This window comes from Austrofundulus limnaeus, unplaced genomic scaffold (assembly GCF_001266775.1).
Source record: "Austrofundulus limnaeus strain Quisiro unplaced genomic scaffold, Austrofundulus_limnaeus-1.0 Scaffold86, whole genome shotgun sequence".
Taxonomy (NCBI): Eukaryota; Metazoa; Chordata; class Actinopteri; order Cyprinodontiformes; family Rivulidae; genus Austrofundulus; species Austrofundulus limnaeus.
This window is the reverse complement of record NW_013952488.1, coordinates 1,555,618-1,579,545: the sequence shown is the minus strand read 5'-3', so window position 1 is coordinate 1,579,545 and position 23,928 is coordinate 1,555,618. Positions and strand designations below refer to the sequence as shown.

At 40.4% G+C, this 23,928-nt stretch overlaps 1 protein-coding gene across 1 annotated transcript in view; it reads right to left on the bottom strand.

The window, feature by feature from the left end:
* Window positions 1-23,928, bottom strand: part of nbas (NBAS subunit of NRZ tethering complex) — a gene marked incomplete in the record, with an annotated part of 224,076 nt that overhangs the window by 111,796 nt on the left and 88,352 nt on the right. The window contains 8 exon segments of the mRNA XM_014011983.1: window positions 3,085-3,208; window positions 4,277-4,390; window positions 5,815-5,991; window positions 10,266-10,325; window positions 12,122-12,279; window positions 13,411-13,524; window positions 17,887-18,000; window positions 20,990-21,102. Coding sequence (XP_013867437.1) covers window positions 3,085-3,208; window positions 4,277-4,390; window positions 5,815-5,991; window positions 10,266-10,325; window positions 12,122-12,279; window positions 13,411-13,524; window positions 17,887-18,000; window positions 20,990-21,102 — 974 coding nt within the window.

The following is a 23,928-nucleotide window of genomic DNA, read 5'->3' as shown; positions in this document are numbered from 1 at the left end:
TCCAGTGAAATATATTTATGTTTGTGGTTGTAATGTGACAAAATATGGAAAAGTTCAAGGGGTATGAATACTTTTGCAAACCACTGTAGTTTGGAGTGTGTGTGCGTGTGTGTTCACATCAAGTGGTGTCTGCACCGTCCACAGCTCAATCCCATTGAGTCACTTTCCACTTGTGTCATCATTAATTATCTCCACCTTATCAGGGTCAGGTGAAAAATCAATATATTTATTTTCTTAAAGGCCATCTCCTAGTCTGTTTTTGAGGACGGCCGGCGCGGCGGACACATGCGCCGGTCATTAATCGAAGCTCGTTATCGGACGCGGCACCGTCCAGGCTTCTCCTCTTTCCTGCTGGTCGCGGGCGGCTCCGAAGGGAAGGTGACTTTAAGAAGTTCATTTGAATGACGGCAGCTACGTGAGAGAGAGCTTGGATTTGGCTCGAGAACGTGGAGGCGGCGTGCGCACGCATACTGAAGTGCCGACACGATTTAGACAAAGTGTGCACCTCGCATTTCCTTCGGAGATAAGGATGCACGTGCACACGTTTGCTCTTTAGTTTTGTCATGGCATTGATTTTGGGGTGAGCAGCTGGGCTCATTCGTGTTTTGACTTGATGCTATCGCGCCACTTCCGCTGCAGCGATGTGTCGTTAATTACTGTTGCTGCGGGATGCTAGGGGACACATTAATTACTAAAATGTGGCTATTTGTCCCCGATTGTTCCCAAAATCACCACACATGGGATCCCTGGCCAAGATGGATGAGTAGAGGAGAAGACATGGTGTGCGGAGTGGGAGGGGGCAATATGTTGCTATTTGTAAATACCACAACTTCACTTGTAAGATGGAGCAGAGATAAATGAGTCAAGTTAAACAATGCTTATTTTGTTTGATTAAGTCACAAATCTTGGCCTTGCAGGTGCTGCCTACAACAGGTATTTATTTGTCACACTGGACATTTAGAACAAACCAATTAATTTAAGCATCTATTGTGTGCTGTCCTGATGCATCTCAGTAATCCAGGTAAAAAATCAAAAACAAAAAAATTGTATAGGTCTTCTGGACGGGTTCTTCTCTAATGAAACGTTTCGTCTCTCCTCCAAGAGACTTCTTCAGTCTGAGAGTTTCAGGCAAAATTCAGGCTTTTAAGCCCTGCCTCCATGTGACTGATACTCACATCACATGGCTATCGTTGACACCTAATTAACACCTATTGTTAACAGGGGGTGGAGTGATACTGGCAATAGCAGCACTGTAGGAGGGGGACAACTGAAAACGGAGGCCTCCACCTCTGTTTAATGATGGACGGTCTTTCTTCACAAAAATGGCTTCTTTTACTCCTCTCTCAAACCAACATTCCTCTCTATCAAGAATGAGAACATCCTCATCTCTGAAAGAGTGACCGCTGGCCTGTAAATGAGTGAAAACTGCAGAGTTCTGGCCATTAGACGTAGCTCGTCTGTGTTGGGACATTCTTTTGAACAGTGGCTGCTTTGTTTCCCCGATGTATAACTGGACGCAGTCCTCCTGGCACTTAACAGCAAATAAGCATATATAYTATATGCTGTTAGGTTTGAGAGAGGAGTAAAAGAAGCCATTTTTGTGAAGAAAGACCATCCATCGTTAAACAGAGGTGGAGGCCTCCGTTTTCAGTTGTCCCCCTCCTACAGTGCTGCTATTGCTAGTATCACTCCACCCCGTTAACAATAGGTGTTAACTAGGTGTCAATGATAGCCATGTGATATGAGTATCAGTCACATGGAGGCAGTGCTTAAAAGCCTGAATTTTGCCTGAAACTCTCAGACTGAAGAAGTCTCTTGGAGGAGAGACGAAACGTTTCATTGGAAAAGAACCCGTCCAGAAGACCTATACAGATTTTTTCTTTTTTCTATTGTGTGCTTTTAATTAGGACTGCAAAATATGTCACAAATATATTGTCATCGCAATTTCAGTGTATGCAATATTCATGGAAAAGGACTGCTTGGAATGCAATAATTGTTGACTAATGGATTTCAAGAGTTTAGAAGTTGTATTTTTCATGCTAATGCAATATTTAGTCAGTAGGACAGAATCTCACAGCAGCAAAATCTCACATTAAACACAAAAGACCTTGCAAAAAATGCTAAAAGTCACATGGAGAAGAAAGTACAGATTAGAAAGGGAGAAAAAAAAGACACATCGCACCTGATATTGCCATCGCAAGATTTTCTGATATTGTGCTACCCTACTTTTAATATAATGCCCCCTACCCCATTTTTTTATTTAAGCATTAAAAATCAAATTCTAATGTGCAATGCTACCGCTAATTTCATACAGACTTCAGGATTTTTCAGCCCTTTGCGGTACCCTCTGGTGGTGCAACAGAGTCTTTTAGGGACACATCCCTGTGTGGCTATGGAGCAAAGGTTGCAGCGATTGCAGCGATTCTGCAAGTCACTGAAAACAGTCCGGTCGGACAACAAAAGTTGTTAAATTAGCAAGAAGGGCAACTTTGAAGAGTTGCTTGTGCATATAACATCGACATCTTCTTTCCATCTCCACGCCGCTGTTACTTAAATTAAAGAAAAAAAATTCATCCTCCAACTTCAGTGTGGAAAAAATTGTTAAATATAAAATTTCTATTGTTTAAATGCTTAGAAAAACACAACTTATTCTACATCAGGAGGACAGAGGGAAAAATTATGATTTATCACTAAAACGTGAGCAAAAACTAAGTGGTGTCTCTAAACACTTATTCTAATTATATACAAAAGACTAAAGGATGTTCTGTATTCTGCCAGAGTATGTAAACTGTATATATGTATGGTTACGGCCCTAATACTTAGCAGTGTTGCTTCCAGATAAAAATAATTGCACACATTTAAAAAATAAAGTGGAACAGTTATAGACTGTGTAACTTTTCAGATGATTAACAGCTCTGTTCATCGTTTTATTACATCACATTACAGTTTGCAACTCTGTAGTCATAAAGTATTCTACAAAGCAGATGTAATGTGTAGTAATACTGTTAAGGAGTATTTAATAAAGAAGCAACAGTTTTTACAAGCTGAATGTGCCATTTATGTCCACCAATCATGTGTTCTTACCCTCTGTAGCAGGAAACAGGGTTTCACCCTCAGTTTTTGCCTCAGCCAACTTTCCCGTCCTCAGCAAAACCTCAGCAAAGTTTTCCTTGGGCATCTCTCTGTAGGATGAATAAACATCTTGACTCTAAAAAAACAAAAGAACAACAGTGAACAAAGTGATGCAGTATGTATCATTATAAAAAGGGAAATCCCCACAGTAGGGAAAGAAGAACAAAAAACAAAAAATAAAACAAAGCACAAATAGATGTGATTAAGATGACTGAGCATATCCATTCCCATGGAGCAAAGACAGATGAGAAAGGAGGTAAATAAATGAAGTTCAGAGGAAAAACAAAGCTTTTCCACGGGGGATTTGTAGGACTGCTGTTGCTCCTCTGGTGTCTGAGGGGCGAACAGTGAAGGATCTCCTCTCACTGGCCCCTGAGCTTCAACACTGAATGTTTCCTGTCCATCTTTAACTTGCTATTCTTCTCTCTGTCTTTTTCAGTTGCTGCTACTTGCTTGATAAAAATAACAAAAATGTCATTGATCAAACACAGACAGATGGACGCGGGGAGCAATTATAGTTAGATGGATGATGGAAGATGGATCAAAGCTGGACGTGGAGTGAAAGAAGAGATCCAAAGAGGACTATTAAAATGTCATGAGAGGAAACATATTGGCCTTTACTGGTACTCCTTGTGTCCACTCTTTAAGCTATCCATATGATTTGTGTATTTGAGGAAAAAGCCTCATCTTAGCCTAGGGTGACCATTTTCTGAGCATTAAGGTCAAATTACTCCTTTTTTTTTACTTCAATGCATCTTTCTGCCAATGTTATTACTTAAGGTTTTATCCACATTTACCTGCTCTCTTCTATTCAATACATATACTACTATATGTTTTATTTTTTAGCCATCCTGGATTTTGCTGACTCTAATACCATCAGTTCTAAAATTATGCTTCTCTCTCAGTGATGTCAGTGCTTCCAAAGTGCTTTTGGCATTATAATTACTTAGTCTGAAATCAATATTCATTTTGTCTCGACACTGTTTTTGAAGGAATGTATAAGTCATGGGAGGGAAAAAAGAAAAAAAAATCAAATTAAATGCCCTGAGTCATAAGTCCACTCAGGCATTTTCTGCAATTTAAAAAGATGGCCTGAGGCAAAGAATAATGAGCTATGACACAGCTTGGTCTTAAAGCCACTCACCGGGTCTACGTAGGGATCCTCGATGAGTTCCTGATAAAAGGGGCTGCAGCCTTGGCGCTCCAGGTTGGAGTTTTCACACACCCCTTTGTGACTGGTGGCTCCTGCATCGTGACCCTGAGGAGCCATCAAAACATCATTAAACTTTTACAACACGCCCTCAGCAACATGATCCTTAAACAGCTAAAAGTCCTCACATATTCTCTTTCTTAAGAAACTCGTGACCACTTCTGAACCCAACAACCCCCAACCCAGGCATCAGGGTGACCACCTGCTAGCCTGGTTACCACCAGGTATTCTGAAATATTCAGCAGGAGAGTAAATTAATTATGCAACGGATTGACTGTTTTGGGGGAAGTTTGAGTGTGAAAGAAACAGAAACACAGACATACTATCAATGTCTTCTCATGTGCATAAACATTCAAAAGCATACAGATGAGTTAAAAGTTAAAAACCGTATATAAAGTGGTGGACAAAGTACTCAGTTTCCTTATTTGAGTCAAAGTACAATTCCTGATCAAATATTACTCCAATAAAAGTAAAAGTAACTCTGTCAAATTATTAATTTAGTTAAAGTATTGGAGTTGGAATTGGTTGCCTACAAAATCACTTTAGTACTTTCAGTACTTAAGTATTCAGTTTGGGTATTCGCCAATATCGAGTATCATACAGAGTACTTACTGACTTAGAACTCAAACATTACATGTTTATAAAAACACATTTTTATTTAGAACCTGGTACTAAATTAGATATATATGTGATGTTTGTCAAAGCGATCTAAGTCTAAATGATCATGTGACTTTTCATCCGACTTTTCCAATCCAATCCAACTTTATTTGTAAAGCACTTTTTGCACCATAGTAGACCAAAGTGCTGTACAGAAACAGCATTCCAACACAGCTCATAAAAACAAACTCAAAGACTTTTACGTTGGTGAGGTGGGGGTAAGCCGATCGATACTAAGTGGATCGATATTTTAGTTAGTTTTACTTAAAGCACGTTGTGTCACTCTCATTCCATAAATACATGCTTCACCAGAGCAGCCAAACCAGAGGCAGGTTCAAATGTAAACAGCAAACTAAACAAGCAGGTCAGATAATTATTCCACTGGCTCTGATTGAACAACAACTTCAGAATTGGCATGCTAATATGTAGCATCCATAGATAGGTAGTGACTTGTTTATTACAGTAAACAACGAGCTGAAAGTGACACCACATCATCCTCTGTGCATGCATGTAACATCGACGGAAGTAAGCATTCACACTGGCGTCTAAAGGAAGTCGCATGTAAACATCCACACTAAAAAATAATATTGGTTGTAGGTATCTGGCATTTTGTTCAAGTATGAGTACTTGTAAAAATGCTGATATTGGGACACCACTCTGAATTACAATTAATTCATTTTTTAACTTTCMCAGCAAGTCAATCCAATAAATCAAGGTTTACTCAAATTACGCCCACACCCAAGAAACTCCTACTTAGTGGCTGCAAAGACCCCCTTCTCATTTAATTAGCCATCGAACAGCCAGTATGTTCTTACGTGCAGTGGACGAAGGTAGTTAAGTGATTCCTTCCACCAACGGTGGTCACTGACCGCAGATAGAACAGCTTTGGTGGTTACTCCGGTTGAGGTCAGAACCTTCATAGTCTTAGCCGTGGTTCTGTGCAACAAGTCCCCTGCTTTTCCGACTGGAGAGCCCACAGTGGATGTGCTGGCCTGGAGATGAGTGGTGATAAAGACAACAAAAATGGTATGTTTATTAAAAAACATCAAAATGCAATTTTGGCAGAGACTAGACATTAACTTGTGCAGTATCCTGTTTTTTTATTTATTTTTGGGGGAATTTGCTAAAATAGTAGCAAAGGACATTTGATTTACAAACTACATTAGTATTTGACAAATTCAGGTTGAGTGCTCTTAGGTTTGGTCCATTGGTCCAAGAGAGATTCATCCATTGACCAATCATCTGCTGCCAGATGTCCCACTCTCCTGCAACACTATCTGGCTCCTCCTGAGGGATCCCAACATTTTCCCAGTCCAGAAGGGAGACCTAAAGCCTCCAGTGAGTTCTGAACTGCTCAAAAAACTACAAGTCTCCATGTGTTTGTAACCACCTCTCCCTGGGCTGCCACCTCATCGTGGTGGAGAACTTTGAGTGTCCCAATGATCCTAGGAGCTATGTTGTTGGTAGGGTCACCCAAGGCAAACAGGTCCTTGGTGAGGGATCAGACAAAGTGCAGCCCAAAGAACTCTTATGATGAATACTACAAATGAATTCAGTGTTCCCTTGCCCGGACRCRGGTCACCGGGGCCCTACTCTGGAGCCAGGCCTGGAGGTGGGGGCACGTTGGCAAGTGCCTGGTGGCCAGGCTTTCACCCATGGAGCCCGGTCAAGCACAGCCCGAAGAGACATGGGTCCCCCTTCCCATGGGCTCACTACCTGTGGGAGGGGACAAAGGGGTTGGGTGCATTGTGTGTTGGGCAGTAGTTGAAGGCGAGGACCTTGGTGGTCTGATCCTCAGCTACAGAAGATGGCTCTAGGGACGTGGGATGTCACCTCTCTGGTGGGGAAGGAGCCTGAGCTGGTGTGTGGGGTTGAGAGGTTCCGACTAGATATAGTCAGACTCACCTTGACGCACCGCTCTGGCTCTGGAACCAGTCCACTCGAGGGGGGTTGGACACTCKTCCACTCTGGAGTTGCCTATGCTGAGAGGCGCTGAGCTGGAGTGGGCATACTTATTGCCCCCTATCTTGTTTCCTGTACATTGGGGTTCACCCTAGTGAACGAGAGGGTAGCCTCCCTCCGCATACGTGTGGGGGGACTGGTACTGACTGTTTGTTCCTATGCACCTAACAGCAGTTTAGATTAACKACCTTTTTTGGAGTCCTTGGAGGTGGTGCTGGAGAGCGCTCGTAACGGGGACTCCCTCGTTCTGCGGGGGGACTTCAACGTTCACGTGGGCAATGACAGTGAGACCTGGAGGGGCGTGCTTGGGAGGAATGCCCCCCCCCCACCCATCTGAACCTGAGGGGTGTTTTGTTATTGGACTTCCGTGCTCTTCATGGATTCTCCTTAACGATCACCATGTTAAAACATAAGTGTGTCCATATGTGCTCTTGGCACCAGGACACCCTAGGCCACAGTTCAATGATCAACTTTGTTGTTATTTCAACTGATTTGCGGCCACATGTTTTGGACACTCGAGTGAAGAGATGGGCAGGGCTGTCAAMTGACCACTACCTGGTGGTGAGTGGGCTCCAGTGGTGGGGGGGGAGGATGTCAGTCAGACCTGGAAGACCTAAACATATAGTGAGGGTCTGCTGGGAACTTCTGGCAGAGTCTCCTGCCAGACAAAGTTTCAAGCGGTTCGTCACCAACACTGTTTATGGTCGGGATGGTGCGCTGCTGACCTCAACTCGGGACATTGTGGGTCGGTGGGCAGAATACTGCAAAGATATCCTCAATCCCACCGACACATCTTCCCATGAGGAAGCAGAGCCTGAGGACCCTGGTCGGACTCTCCAATCTCTGGTGCTGAGGTCACTGAGGTGATTAAAAAGCTCCTTGGTGGCAAGGTGCTGGGGGTGGATGACATTCGCCTGGAGTTCCTTAAGGCTCTGGATGTTGTGGGGTTGTGTTGGTTGATGTGATTCTACAATATCTCGTGGACATTGGGGGCAGTTCCCCTGGATTGGCAGACCAGGATGGTGGTCCCCTTATTTAAAAGGGAGCCATAGAGTGTATTCCAATTATAGGGGGATCACAATGGCCTCCCTGGTAAGGTCTATTCAGGGGTCCTGGAAGGAAGCTCCATCAGACAGTCGAATATCTGACTCAGGAAGAGCAGTGTGGTTTTCGTCCTGTTCGTGGAACAGCGGACCAGCTCTATACTCTCAGAAGGGTCCTGAAGGCTGCATGAGAGTTCGCTCAACAAGTCTACATGTGTTTTGTGGACTTGGAGAAGGCGTTTGACTGTGTCCCTCGGGGACTCCTGTGGGGGTCACTCAGAGAGTATGGGGTACCCAGCCCATTGATACGGGCTGTTATGTCCCTGTACGACTGGTGCCAGAGCTTGGTCCGCATTGCCGGTAGTAAGTCGGACTCCTTTCCAGTGAGAGATGGACATCTGCCAAGGTTTCCCTTTGTCACCAATTCTGTTCATAACTTTTATGAACAGAATTTCTAGGCGCAGCCAAGGTGTTGAGTGGATCCGTTTTGGTGATCTTAGGATCACATCTCTGCTTTTTGCGGATGATGTGGTCCTATTGGCTTCATCAGATCGTGATCTCCAGCTCTCACTGGAGCAGTTCGCAGCCGAGTGTGAAGCTGCCGGGATGAGGATCAGTGCCTCCAAATCCAAGACCGTGGTCTTGAGCCAGAAACYGGTAGGATGCCTTCTCCAGGTCGGGGAGGAGGTCCTGCCCCAAGTGGAGGAGTTTAAGTATCTCGGGGTCTTGTTCACAAATGAGGGAAGAACGGAGCGGGAGATGGACAGGCAGATTGGTGCTGCGTCTGCAGTGATGCGGGCGCTGTACCGGTCTGTCGTGGTGAAGCGGGAGCTGAGCCAGAAGGCGAAGCTCTCGGTTTACCGGTCAGTCTATGTTCCAACCCTCATCTGTGGTCACGAGCTTTGGGTACTGACCGAAAGAACGAGATCGCTGATACAAGCAGCCAAAATGAGTTTCCTTTGCAGGGTGTCTGGGCTCTCCCTTAGAGATAGGGTGAGAAGCTCAGTCATCTGGGAGGGACTCCGAGTAGAGCCTCTGCTCCCCCATGTCGAGAGGAGCTAGTTGAGGTGGCTTGGGCATCTGGTTAGGATGCCTCCTGGATGCCTCCCTGGTGAGGTGTTACGGGTATGTCCCACTGGAAGGAGACCCAGAGGAAGATCCAGGACATGCTGGAGGGATTATGTTTCTCGGCAGGCCTGGGAACGCCTTGGACGCCCCCGGACGAGCTGGCCCAAGTGGCTGGGGAGAGGGAAGTCTGGGTCTCTCTGCTAAGGCTGCTGCCCCCACGACCCAATCCTGGATAAGTGGAAGAAAACGGACGGACAAAAAAAAAAAAAAAAAAAAAAACATACATTTGATTCTCCAACACATTTGGACTTTGCATGTGTTGACTACCAATCGCTCCACAGAGAATGAGGTCATGTTTGTCTAACAAACAAATACTTTTAAGTACATAAGAAGTGTTTGTGATAAAAATATCACATTTTTTTGTATTTTTCCTAAAGTATCAAGCAAAGCTGAGCTATATAAAATAAAGAAGCAAAACCATTATGATTATATGATTACATGACTGACAGTCTAACAGAGAAATCTCTACTAAAAAATCTTTATTATTGCAAACCAAATGGTTCATATTTTCTTGAAAGCAGAAAACATCAATCTACAATGTGGTTGTTTTTGCACGTTCAGAAAGTTTTTTTAAATCTCATTTTAAGAACAACTGAACCAAGATTAAATCTTTTATCACCATTCCTTAATATTTTATTTGGCCAAAAACCAAGGGTCAGAAACACACACAGAAAAAGAAAAGCCAAAGAAAATCGCGCACACACACATATCTGCAAGTCCTAAACACACACAAATAAGGAATAGTCGCATCAATACTACAATAAACTAATGGAGAGCTTCAAATTAGCTTTTTCCACACAAAAAGGAAATGATTTTCATATCATAAAACATTAACACCCACTCCAGGCATCATAAAGCTGGCAGCAATAGAGAGGAGAAGAAAGGGCATAAATTAACCAGCCAAGGGAGCTAAGCAACCTTAACATTAGATTTACAACTCATCAAAAATGAAGCAGCAGAAAAACACACAAAATGCACAAAAGGCCTTGAAACACACCCACATGTGGACACTAAAACAACTCAAACGAGGATAATTTAAGACAAGTTTGTTAATTTACAAAGAAAATAAAAGCAGTTTTAAGAAATAGATACACAAAAAGAACACAAAACTTCTGATATTCTGTCTTACTAACCTCAGGTTCAGTCTCAGGAATGATAGGCTCCATTTGATAGTTAACAGCCTGGTACAACACCTGCAAACCCGAAAGACAGACCAAAAAAGACAAAAGGCAAAAGACAAACATGTTTTCCATTAAATTAGTTACTACTGGCAGCTGCAAAAGCAGGATTATGGTAAATGACAAACTGTGAAAATAAATTTAACTACACAAAGTTTGTTTTCAAGAGGAAAAAAAGAAAAGATAATCTTAATCCAGTTTAACTAGTAAATAACCATAAAACAGACTGTTTGAATTTTGGAGCAATATTTTTTGGACAGCCATTCAGTTTAACTTTTAGCTGGATGACAAAAGGAGAAAAGGATGTAGAAGAAAATGATCGTAATTTTAATAAAATCTTGTCATCTGTCAAACATTATGAAGGGTAAATAAAGTTATGGCATTAGACTGTACGGCTGCAGATTGAAGTATCAGGATGAAACCTGAAGCGTACACCTGTGCATTCAGCTCGAAATTGACAATAACAGAATTTCCTTAGATAAGAAAGGCTTAAATTGTAAAGAAAGTTTGCTAACCTCAGTCCTACTGAGCTGTGCTTACTGAAGATAAAACCAAAAACGGAAAGACAAAGTGACAGATGCAGTAAACTTCTGCAGATTCAAACTTTTAGATGAAACATTTTTTTATACTTTAAAATACCCAAAACCATTTTAGGGGAAGCAAAATGGCTAACATTGTAAATATTAGTTATATGAAAACTGAACCAYTGGAGGTATACTCTTTGGATTAAAAATACACCTAAAAAAGTAAACAATAAGTGTAGGGTACCTTTGAACAGTTAAAAACAAAACCAGAATATTCATACTGTATACAACCTAACTCAAACAATGTCTGCATATCTAAGACACATAGCTGCTCAAACTTATCTTGTTGCCACAAATTAACTAACGCATGACCACAAGCTATTATCTCATGGTCCCACATCAACCAACGCATGGTCATGAGTTTTCTTGTGGTCACAAGTAAATATCTTGTGGTCACGAGTTATCTTGTGGTCATGAATCATTATCCCATGGTCACAAAGTATTACATTGTGGTCAAAAGTTATCTYGTGGCCATGAGTTATTATCTCAAGGCCACAAGTCATCTTTGATGTCTTCGGATGGGCTCCGGACATAAAAGTAGATACAGGAAAACTACTTCACACAACTCAGTTTTTCAAGAATGGCCTGCACCTTGATTTATTTTACCTATAAACTAAAATTAATGAAGACTAAATAAAATTTTCATAAAACTAACAAATTTAGATAAATGTTTCATTGGAGCTACAGTTATGAGCCTGACTGTATCAACAAATCTGAGTTTCTGACATCCATTTCAAATATAAATTACTGATTTGTGGGTTTTGTTAAATGTGCAAAACTACTGCCTTTGTGTTTAAGGTCAAAAATACTGGACAAAACCCAGATTTTTGTTTTTCCAGTCTGTCATAATTGTGTAAAAACTTTATAAACTCATTTTAAATTAACCTCACAAATCTCAGCGTATGTCACTAAAAAAATAATATGGCAGCCTCATATTTCAGTTGTTAGCACTGTTGCTTCACATCAAGAAAATCCCCAGCTTGGCCTGGGGTCTCTGTGTAAAGTTTGCATGTCTCCTTGTGTTTGGTTGTTTGCTGGGTACTCTAATTTCTTCCCACAGTCCAAATGCCTGCATGTTCAGGCTAACTTTAGGCTCAGGTCTCCTATGAAAAAGTTATGTTTTTACATTTTTTAAATATACTTTGTGTGTTTAAACACTTGAAAGTGAGGCACACAAAACAATCAAGTTTTTTTTTTCCTTCAAAAGAGCAGGTTTGCTGTTCTAACCTGAGTTTGCAGATCACTGGAGGCAGTGAGGAGGGCGTGGATGCTGTCTGGGGGACAGTGAGTGAGAGCGAAGGCTAACAGCTCCTGTCGCGCCTCCAGGTCTGCATAACCCTCACACTGACCGAGCAAACTGCACACGTCCCACGCCGGGCTGTAACCTGAGGACAGAAAAGAATGAAGGAAATGAGAAGAGAAGCAGAGCCGAGTGAGGTCAGCCAAGACATAAGGGGAGAAAAATAAATAAAAAAACTTTAAATCAAAATGTTTTTCTCCTCAGTTTATAGGGATGCCAGAGTACATGCACACAATGCAGAACACAAAACATAGAACATAATTCAAATATTTTCTTTGCTCCAAAACAGATAGTTSTACATTATCAGATTACACATTACCTCTCTTAAAAGCACGTTTTTCCATTTCTTCAATGCTTTTTATTTACACAAACACTATTTTCTTTCTTAGTGGTTTTTTTTTTTTTTGACTGGAAAGAGTAATGACAAAAAAGACAGTGAGGAGGTTCAACTTTAAGAAGAAGAAAAAAAACAACCCTGCAGAACTTCATCCATCCATCAGGTGCATTACATTTAAGACTGGCAAGACAGCTTCAGATTTAGCTTTAATGTTTTCTGAGTTTGTTGTTTATATTTCTGTGTGCATCTTCGACTCGGGATTTGTCAAAGTTCAGCTTCATAAAGCAGACAGAACTTAAAACGTCTTCCTGCATTGAGAAGATTATGAATTCCAAAGACTTCCGAGTCGTTCAGATTCACGTTTGTTGCCGTTTTAACATCAGCCCTTTTGTTCTTTTAAACTAACTGAGTGAAATTAGTCTGAGCTCTCAAACAACTCAAATATCCCTTTAAAGATGTTGCCAAGTTAGGGGTTGCTATTACTCTTACAAGTCATTGCACTATTTCATGTTTTCTTTAAACATAAGAAAAATCTTTTCTCCTCATTATAATGCATGATCTAAAACTAGCTTGATGAAGTTGAGCCACGTCTTTATGTTGGTTCTTTTTAAGATCACTTGACGATCTAAACAACCAAATTTGACAGTGATACCAGTTGAAGAAAAATATTAGTTACTGCTGTATCTCCTGGATCACGTGTCAAACTTCAAAGCCTGTGGGCCAAATGTGGCCCACCATGGCATTTTATGTGGTCTGTGAGAGCTTCAAAACTGTATTAATGTCCGATCATTTGGAATAGACTTTGGTTTTTTTACAGCATTTTAATGATTTCTCTATCAAATTCGTGTGCTTATTTCAGGTTCCTTGCCGACTACAAACCTGCAGCCATGAGGTCCTGACAGTGGATGTAAGCGGCCTTAAAGTCCAAAAACTTGAGAGCTTGTTCTGCCAGCAAGGTGAGCACTTGGCCTCTTTGCTTGCTCTCATCATCTCCTGGAAACACAGACACAGGGTTATTTATAAAAAAAATGGCTTAATTGTATTTTGAGGAAAAGTCAGCATGTAAACAACAAACTAGAGTTCACTAGTTAATCAGTGACCAGAAGGCTGATATGCTTGACCGCTGGTAGGGTAATACAACACTCAAAATACGGATTACGTCGCAGTCTGAAGGCACTACGGCAAAATGGCAATCAAACTTCTGACCGTCCTGGGATGTGGTACACTTTCATGATTCCAAATGTACAAAAAAATTAAAAGCAAAAAAAAAAAAACATGAAGTAGGTATATTCTGCCTTCAAACGCTAAATGGGTTTTGGTTGCACAGATAATCCTATCTAATAGTTTGCAGCAGGTCTATTCAACTAAATTGCTCCAGGGGCCACAGTTACTGCCGGTCAACAACTGAGGGGCCAAACATCCAGCTATTAAAGTTATTATGTAAATAAACCAAGCATTACAAAGATCTGTTACCTTTGAATTAGTTTATTTTGCTGCATTTAATCATGAATACAACATACAGAACCCTATAAAAGTAGTGATAATTACACATTATCAAAAACAAAAAGAACACATTCTGCCTCATATTTGACACAAATATTTTGACATCTCTGACTTGCCAAATTTTTAAAACAATTTTATTTTCACTTTCATAGCTTTATCTTCAACTGCTTGTAGTTTTAACTGTCTTGAGTGTTTATAGAAATGGTTTTTACCAGATTGTAGTCAAGATTCTGACGTTTCTGTAGATATCAAACATGTCTATGTTTAACTAAAAGAACTTAGAGTAATTAAAGTTGAAAACCGGGGGTTTGGGCTTAAGAGATGAATAAACAAATTGGCGGACCGAACTTTTGGTCACTCGTGGGCAGGATGTGGCCCGCAGGCCGCCAATTGAATAGCCCTGGTTTACAGGATATAAATTTGTACATATTTCTTGTTATGAAAAGGAAATGTTTAGAAACACAAAATCAAGGTGCTTTTAATTGGAAACATTTTATTATGAATAACCAATTTTTCAGTTCAACCAGAATCAAAGGGGGNGGGTTTGGATTCTGTTAATTATGATTCTTTGAGAGAAATAAAAAATCAGAGTTTACAAATCAGAGCTTTACAAAAATCAGAATCTGCCAAGAAAACGACGACCAGTTTATTAAACAGTAAACCGTTTAATGCTTCTCATCACATGTAACATATATCTTAATCAATCTCTTAATAAATCTTTATGTGACTGTGCTAACACAACTACAAACAACTCAAGAGTGTGAGACCACATCTTTAATCAATATCTACAATAAATAAGGTTGAAGTATGAAAATGTGCTACCGTGCTGTTTAATCAAACAGGAATAAATCAAAGTTGGAAATCTTCGTGGGACCGGGTGCAGTGTTTGAGGCTGAGGCGGCGGTTTGGGACAGCCTTTGATGCCTCTGTGAGCTCGGTAAACAAAATGTTGGGGGCGAACAGAACGATAAAAAGAGACACGAGCAGAAACACGGCTTCTGAGCAAACTGAGAATCAAAGCACAGTCGTGGCGATGATGGTTTGGTCTGCGGTTGTGTGCTTTGTGTGTGCGTGTTGCGCGAGCGACAGATGTGCGGTGTTTACTGACGGGGAATAAGACGTGTTTGTCAAATATTTTCTAGGTGACTAGTGAAAGGGTGTCTTCAAAAGCTGCCGAGACCTCAATATAAAGGGTGTGTGTGTCGCTCTCTCAGTGTGTGCGTGTGTGTGTACATGTTTGTTACCTGGTTGGGGCAAATTTTGACCGTTTTCCAGGGACACACAGCCTGGGTGAGGACCCACTGGTGTTTATGGGGACAAAAGTCTGGTCCTCATCAGATGAAATACCGTTGGTGGGTCAGGGGTTCGGTTTAGGACTAACTGAAGTGAGTTTAGGTTTTGGGTCAAGTATGTATTTGTGAGGTTAGGTTTCACGTAACGGGTCACGGTCAGGCTATAGAAATGGTAAATGAGTCAACGCAAAGTACCCATGAGGATAGAAAAAACAAATGTGTGTGTGTTTGTGTGTGTCACAGCAAATCTACTGTGTTCCTTTTAAGTCAAAACATTCCCTATTTTTTCTAAGCTGAACTCAATCAGACATATTGATTATCCAATTGAAACCTTTATTTCTCCTTGATGAGCCAATCAAAGGCCACGATCAAAAGGTGAGGATTGTCAGAAAAACAAACTGAAAATCTGCAACCTAAACACTGACAACACAATCTCCTAAAGCTCCAAACTGGATTGTGCCAAAGATCTTTTGCAAGTCAGCGCCATCGAAAAAATCATACATAATATCATAATTATTGATCCTTTCAGGCAAAAGTAGATGCTCTTTTTTCCCTACCTCTATCCTGTATACTAAATGATTTACAGAGCATTTCTGTTGAGGCAGAAACCCAACACTAAGTGTTTTTAACTGCTATGGTGGTGATACCTGCATTAAATATTCACCACAAAGCCCCAGAGCTATGCACCCTTCAAAAGGCTCCCTCCTGCATATATTTATTAAAAAAAAATGTTTATTCCTCCTCTCATCTCCCTTTGCCTCCCTTTTTTCCGAAGCCACACAGGGAGGGCTTCCTGCTGACAGAATGTGAGAGGTACAGCCACAGAAATGCCACCAGGCYGGCTAGCAGGTTTCCTTTAGCTGTTGGCAGTTTTCAGAGCGAGAGGACTGAGCGACTGGGCAAAAAAAATAATAATAATAAAAATAAAAAAGAGCAGGAGCAACAAACACAAAAACTACAATTTGTGTTTTTAAAAAGAGCAACAATAGCCTGTTAAAGCAAACTCTTTTTGTTCTTCTGTATTTACAAGGGTTCAGAAGGTTTAATTTCTTTTTTTTTTTAATTCTGTTTAAATCAGCTTCTACAATTTGCAGCCAGCTAGCTTCTTTCACTCTTCGTATTGAGCTGATTTACTGGTCCACGTGTTCCGTGCTGCAGTGTAAACAGTTCTGCAATGCGCCTCTCCAAATATGAGAGCGCACATCAAATCATGAAAAATTTATTTCAAGGCAGAAAAAAAAATTCCCTCCTGAAATTACCAGAAGAAAACAGATGTAAACATTTCTCCTGTTGAGAGGATGTAAATATAAGGGAACATTAGAAAAAATGAGTTTATGGTCCAAGGAAAAGAAAAGGCTAATGGACTAGATTCCTAAAATTACCATAATAGTGATAACATTAAACCTTTTTTACAGATTTTTAAGGGTGACAGATAGCTTGGAATTTGTTTCAAGTTTAAATGTTTTTTACTATGAAGTTTGTCTGATATATACAGCTTCAAAGAGGGCTGGAATTTCTTTTACTTGGTATTCTGCTTTGTAGCTGAGTTAATGTTCCCAAACGCCTCTGCTTTCTAACAACACTTACAAATGACCATGGAATGTCCAACAAGGATGAAATTTCATGAACCGTCTTATTGCAAAGGAGGCACCTACACACCACGCAGTACTGTACTGTTAAAAGGTGGAAATGCTGCGCTCCGAGTGGAACGTTGACACATACATTTGTGTATAGTTGCCTTTTTTTAATCAAACTGAATTCATGCTATTTATGTAAAAAAAATAGTAAACTATAATCTTTAAATTTTTGCTTAGAAACTCACAAAAAAGCAAGAGAAATAAAAAAAATCATGGGGATTATCACAAACTACCAGCAGTTCCATGAAAAAAAATCTGCGAAAGACTAAGTCTGTAAACTGTGAAACACAAATTTGCTGGGGTTCACTGTACCTGTTATTTAATTGCATTGAGTCAAAAATTGAAAACGTATAATTAATTTTAAATTAAATTTTGTATTAAAGTTAAAAACACAAAACTAAACTAAAAACCTCAGGCCTTATGTGTTCCGTGTAACCATTACCCTAACTACCCAGTGGGTGCATAAATCTTATGTCCAAATGACTCCAAACTGTTTTTGAATCCTGTTTTGTTATGTTACACACTGGAAATGTATCAACTTTAAAATTCAGCCAACAAGACCTCTCTGTGTGCTGGGACAAAAACAGAAATGCAGCCAAGCAAACTTAAAGTTAGAAATAAACTGWCATCCCAAGGTAACAATCATTGTTACAAAAGAAAAACTCTAGTCGCACKGAATCTCTCTCTAAGAGGATATGGTACATGCATTTTTCTTGAACAAAAAGTTATTTGGGTATATTAAAAAAAAAACTTTACTGGGATGTGTTCATTAATTTCACAAGCCACATAGGGCTGACAGCAAGGGAAGTCGTCTTGATTAAACTGCACTATAGAACACGTGATAACATATAACATATTACATTTCCCAACAGGAAAATGGATGAGAGGGAATCGAGGTCATGTTTACCTGAGCGTGTATTTACCTGTCACTCGTAGAAGTGAGGCCAGATTGAGCAGAGTGGTGGACTGCTTGTAGGCCGTGGAGCAGTGGGCGACGCACTCCTCGATGAGAGATAAACGATCCGATCGCAGGCGAACTGCAGAGAAGAATTTAAAAAATAGAGAGAGAGAGAGAGAGAGAGAGAGAGAGAGAGGAAAAAATAAGTGTCACACTTGTTTGGCAAATTACAGTACTCAATCTGGAACAAGTTACAGCTGATGATAAAAGTGATAGGAAATCATGTAGAGTGAATGATGAAGCAGCTGCTGTCAACATGTCAGGGAAATAATAAAGTGCTGCGCAGTTCGCAAAAGCATAGACCAAACCTAACCAGATGATATTATGGCTGAAACTGATGAGACTGTGAGAGTCTGTTTTATCACAACCGAAGCAGACATCAGAAAATATTCTACTCTTTATTCTGATGACTTTGTTTGCAACAAACTTAAAGGCTTTGAACTAAATAGTTGAGACTCTATGTAAATCAGTCTGAAAACACCTTACAGGATACAAAACAGGATGCAGGTTAGAAATTCAATTTTTTTTGACAGGATTTGATTTTTTTTTTCCTTTCACTTCAAGATGCGCAAACTTCCTAAAAATTCATTTCCATTTTTCTCCAAACTTTCGCGAAAATGCGAGAACTCTCATGTTTTCAACCTCAGCGGGCCTTTGTGAATTCTTTGCTCAACTCGGAGGAGCTTTAAAACTTGGCATCACTTTGGGCGAGGCCTAAAGGGAATTCGGAGGGAGGGTGGTGTGTGAGAAGCATCGCCTCGGGCTCGGTGGAAAGGCTGTGGGGAGAAGCCTAAGATGGATTACACATGTTCAAATCCTCCAGCTTCATGCTTGTGTTTATCTGTGACAGTGCCCTGTAACAGGGACAGGGCTTTTATTTTGTAAGAAAAATTATGTGCTTTTCTTTTGGTTTGTTTTTTTGCTGTGTTCGAGTACGATACCTGCATGTCCTTGAAACAGAAGAAAATAAATGATACATTATCACAGAGAGGAAAACAGGGCTGTGGAACCATTTTTGACCAAGAGTACAAAGACTGGACATTAAAACCGTAATCACTGATCCATACTTCACAGAAAAATCAATAATTTTAGTTTTCTTTTCACTTCAATTCTGTTTGTTTCATTTTCTCTTACAATGTTTTTTTTTTTTTCTAAATCACTGTTCTTCCAGTTTCTTCAAAATGTTTTGCTTGTTTTTACTCTTTTGGTGAAGCGGAGGACAAAGGCAAACCGATAAAAACAAGAAGGAAGTTAGATCTTGTGTTTACGACTTTCTTCCAATTCTACAGTCATATTAGAAGTAAATTGGCCTTGTTTCATAAATAACATTTTATATATGAGAGTAAAATGGAAATCATGTTTTTTATGAGTGTATAAACAGGTAAATAAAACTGTTTTCTTACTCAACAAAAATACAATATAGCAATAACTCTTTGTTAAAGTTGAGTGCGTTCTTTCTGCTTTACAGGAATAAAAAGATGAAGAAGCAACCAGGTCCTGTTTAACAAATCCACTGACWGCCTGATCTACATTGAATATAAAAACCTCTTTAAAAGCAGGGGTCTTGGTAGGTTCTGGATCTGGARCATCAAAGTGTGTGATAACAATGAAAACCAGGAAAGTTTTCAGGAATTAGAGGAAAACAAAGTTGCCATCAGTCTTTTATGSAGTGATAGAGATTTTTGGCTTGAAAGCAGCATTGTTTTAAGACATTAATGTATCTTTGAAGCCCTTGCGGGCCATATAAAATGCTGTGGCAGGCCACATTTGGCCTGTGGGCCTTCAGTTTGACAAATGTGCTGTACATGCCTCTGTTAGCAGGTTAAACACTGAGGTCCATGACAATTTAATAGAAATATTTTTGACCAATTCATATGTTTGAAAAAGTTATCAGGACAAAAGCATGTGCCTCTAAAAGATCATTACAACATGGTTTAGGTTTGACAAGTTGCATCGGAACAAACCACGAGATATTTCAAACAAAAGAAATTAAAATTTTTAAAACAAATACCTCTAATTAAGTGTCAGGCATAGGGGGCAGGGGGAAGAATGATGATTTGGGGATTTTGCAGCAAGAAGACCAGGGCACATTGCAGTGTTCTCATGCATCACTTGTCTTATTGCCTTAGAAAAATAAAATCCATGAGAAGCAGTTCCGCTGCAGTAATATACGCTCAACATGAGCAGCTCAGTGTGTTTACACACAACAAATCAACATCGAGGAATGAACTGGGTGAAAAATGCATTGTTTGGTCAGAGCTGTGCACTGCACACGGCTCCCCCTCCCAAAACATGCGAGCCAATTCAGTCCTGTGATTACCCTCTTTGCACCGCTGCTCTTTCACATGACGCAGATGGAAATAAATAAAAAAGCACATCATTGGTTTGAGAGGCTGTGTGAGAAAGGGAATACTGAGTTAATCATAAAGTAGTGCTCCTGTTCATCTGAAGTCATTTCTTCCTAATTTTAAGACCTGATAGTCCAAACTCTAAAATTCAAAAGAGCAACTATTTGTGAGCTGCTAGGTTTGAGGGGTTTAGAGTGCAGCGATAACAGGGGTAAACAGCACCTCAATGCAGGGGTCAGACAACGAGAGGCCAACGCTTGTTTAGCRGGATCGGCTGTTTTAATTTAAACTGGAGAGAAAAAAGTCTGGAAACCACTGCAGCAGGAGACCGAGAGAGGCCACGAAGGCCTGCGTGAGAGAGCGCAGACACTAATCCATTCTGGTCCGGTTTACAGTCGGAGCCAAATTTTGTCAAGCTGTGGGTGTGCATTTGTGTGTGTACGCAGGTGAGAGCGCGCACATACAGACCGAAAACTTCAGTCCTAATTAGGCCATCAGGCAGATGTTGTTTGCTCAGGAACTTGATCCATAAATAACCATGTGTTTAGATATAGTGGCAGGAAGGAGTAACATATGGAGGGATGACAGCAGGATGGGAGACGGGCTAGACGGTGCATGTGGTAGAAAGGTGGGGGACTGCATCGTTACGGCTTATTTATGTCTGCCTTTAGGAACATTTGATTGAATGCTCTGTTTCAACATGTGCTCACTCTGTAGTACCTTGCAGTGGCAGAATGCTAACGCCAAAGTCTCCCAGCTGGCTGAGGGCACTGATGAGGTCCAGTTCTTCCTGGATGGATGGAGGACAGTCTATGATCAGCTGGAGGCACGCCCTGATGAAGACAATACAGGAAAAAAATTTTGATCAATTAAATTACATGGTCAAATCTTACGGAGCGCTGCAAGGGGACACGGGAGATTTCTTTTTTCTTTTGTGTTCCCACGCAATAGTACTGCGTTACCTCGCAAAAGTCGTTTATCACTGTTGTGCCTGCCGGTTTATTAACAAATTCACATGTTCACCATTAGCGAGTTAGCCTACTACTTTAATTCAGCTTCAGAATGAACATACAGTATTACACAGTGACGCATGRAAGTATGTCATATGTCGATATTTGAACACAGTGCAGCCACGCAACATCAATATCAATTTCACAAACTGTGGCGACACATCCTGTTTTGGTAACCGGATATTTCAAAATAAAAGTCTGATTTAGTTCAGTTCATATACAAAACAAACTTTTGCGTGGGAACGCAAAACAATTTTGCGAGGTAAGGCAAAAGTTTTGCGAGGTAAGGCAAAAAGTTTTGCGAGGTAACGCAAAATATTGCGAGATAACSCAATAGTATTGCGTGGGAACGCAGAAGAAAAAAAATTACCCCATGTCCCCTCGCGAGCTCCGTAAAATCTAGAGCAGGAGGTCTAAATCTTTGCTTGGAGCACAAAACATACATAAATATTCAGGCCTTGCAACAACTGCCCTGATTGTCTTACAAATTGATTGGTGATGTGGCTGCTCGAAATGGATTTATTTACAGAGTCTAGACTAATTTGACGGCTCTACAACAGACAAGACTTCTTTTAGAATACAATCCTCACTCATTATCCTTAATAGGATTATGCAGCACRTCACTGAGAATGGGAGACAGTGTGATGAATGAACGAGTGACTGTGGCGCTTTAAAAACCAACTATATCCTCTATACATACAGCTCAGCTGTGTCTGAGGAAAACAAAGGCAATACGATTAATTTTACATTCAACATCAGTACTTAGTATAATAGCGGCTTTAAGAGAAGCTGAGTGGAGAGGATTGGACTTGTCCTTGGTGCAGAGAAACACACAAGCAGAGTTTCCTTTAAATGCACACGAGCTTTTTAAAAAATAAAAACACTGCAGCTTAGAGTTTACGAGATTCAAATRCTCCACACGGCTTCTCCTTCTCTTTGAGGGAGGCTGATGCTTCTGCCAGGAACAAGAGGTTTGTCATGGCAAGGATGAAAGCAGAAGAGCTTTAAATGGGTAAATGAAAGAAAAGAGGACATGTTGATTATGTGCTTCTGCTGTGAAGGACCTACAGGTGTGTGTCTGTTTGGAGAGAGAGAATTACAAAACAGGTGGAAAGAATAGATTGAAAGGAGATGTTTTATTTTGCAATATATGCTGTATTCTACGGTTTACTTGGTGGCAAAAATATGCACAATAAGACAAGTTAGTTGAATACAGATTCTTCATTTTGATTCAATTAAGATGTAACAACTTTACTGTCAAAACCATCCGTTTTTACCTAAATCACAAGAATTCTCTTCTGTCGTGGCTTCCTAATGCTTGTTAAATTGCTTTTCTCTAAGACATTTCAATGTCCTCTACGAYGACGAAGGAAAGAAAAAATTGAGGATGATTCGCATTTGGATTCAAGCCAAAACAGTTGCCAAATGAAAAAATAATCTAATTTCTGTGGATAATTAAAATAACTGTTGAYTTATTCAGGTATTTATTCTGATTGACAAAATAATGAAATATTTGTTCAGATAATACGAGTCTGGAGGTATTGGTGTGCTGAAGAAAATGTCCAGACGGAGAGCAGTTTTTTGAATCTGAGGGACACAGACAATCTGTGTGGACATCACACATCCACATATGCAATATTTCCTGCCTCATATCTGTACACAGTGGGAGTGTTAAAATGGATGATGTTGTTTACATTTATGTAGGGGTGGGGGCTGTCTRTGTATTAGTTACTAAAAATGAATGACGACCCAATTACTGTCCCACTTCCCCACTAGGAACAGACGGAAAGATTAGACATCCACCAGCCCCACTCTAAGATCTGAAAGCATCATCAGATACACACACAAATTTGTACTTCTACCCTTATTAGGACTGTTTATGACTTCCTTTCATTACCAGTTATTTCTATAGCCTAAACCTAACCACCCCAGTACATACCTAACCMTAAATTTAACCCCCAACCTGAAAATGGAGTTCCAGCATATTAGAACCAGTCTTTGATTTCCATATGGACTACTGGTCTAAACAAGGATGGTGTGTATACCAGAAACGGCCCTAAAAAGRTACCAAATACAAGTACACACACACCCACACACTCTTTACACACAACAGACTTCACGCAACATACAACAGAAAGTTAAAAAACTAAAGACAAATGCATGATAGTGTACAAACAAAAATATAACTTTGATAAACTCCTCCCACACACTAATCAAACACTACTCTTCAACCCAAAGCTCTTCAACCAAGTTTTGTTGCATTAAAGGGATCCCCGATTAGTTGTAACACTAGACTTTATTTAATAAACATATATTTTAACTGTAAAATAAAGACTGTAAGAATACTGTAGGATGTTCAGTTTTTATCATTTTTAAACTGAAAGTTTAAAAACATATTTTAACACAGACAGAGCCATTTTATTTCCACACAAAGCATTCTGGGTAAATGATGACGTGGATAGGTCCTCGGTGCGGGGCTGCTAGCGAGCTATATCCACCCTGAAGGTTAATCTTGGACAATATCTGATGATCGACTCTTTTAAATGAAACCAGAGAGCGTTGACAGAGTTAGCATTAGCCCTGACGCTATCACCATATATATGTATTAGCTCAGCGCTACACATTCTCCTCTCGTCACTGAGGTCCTCC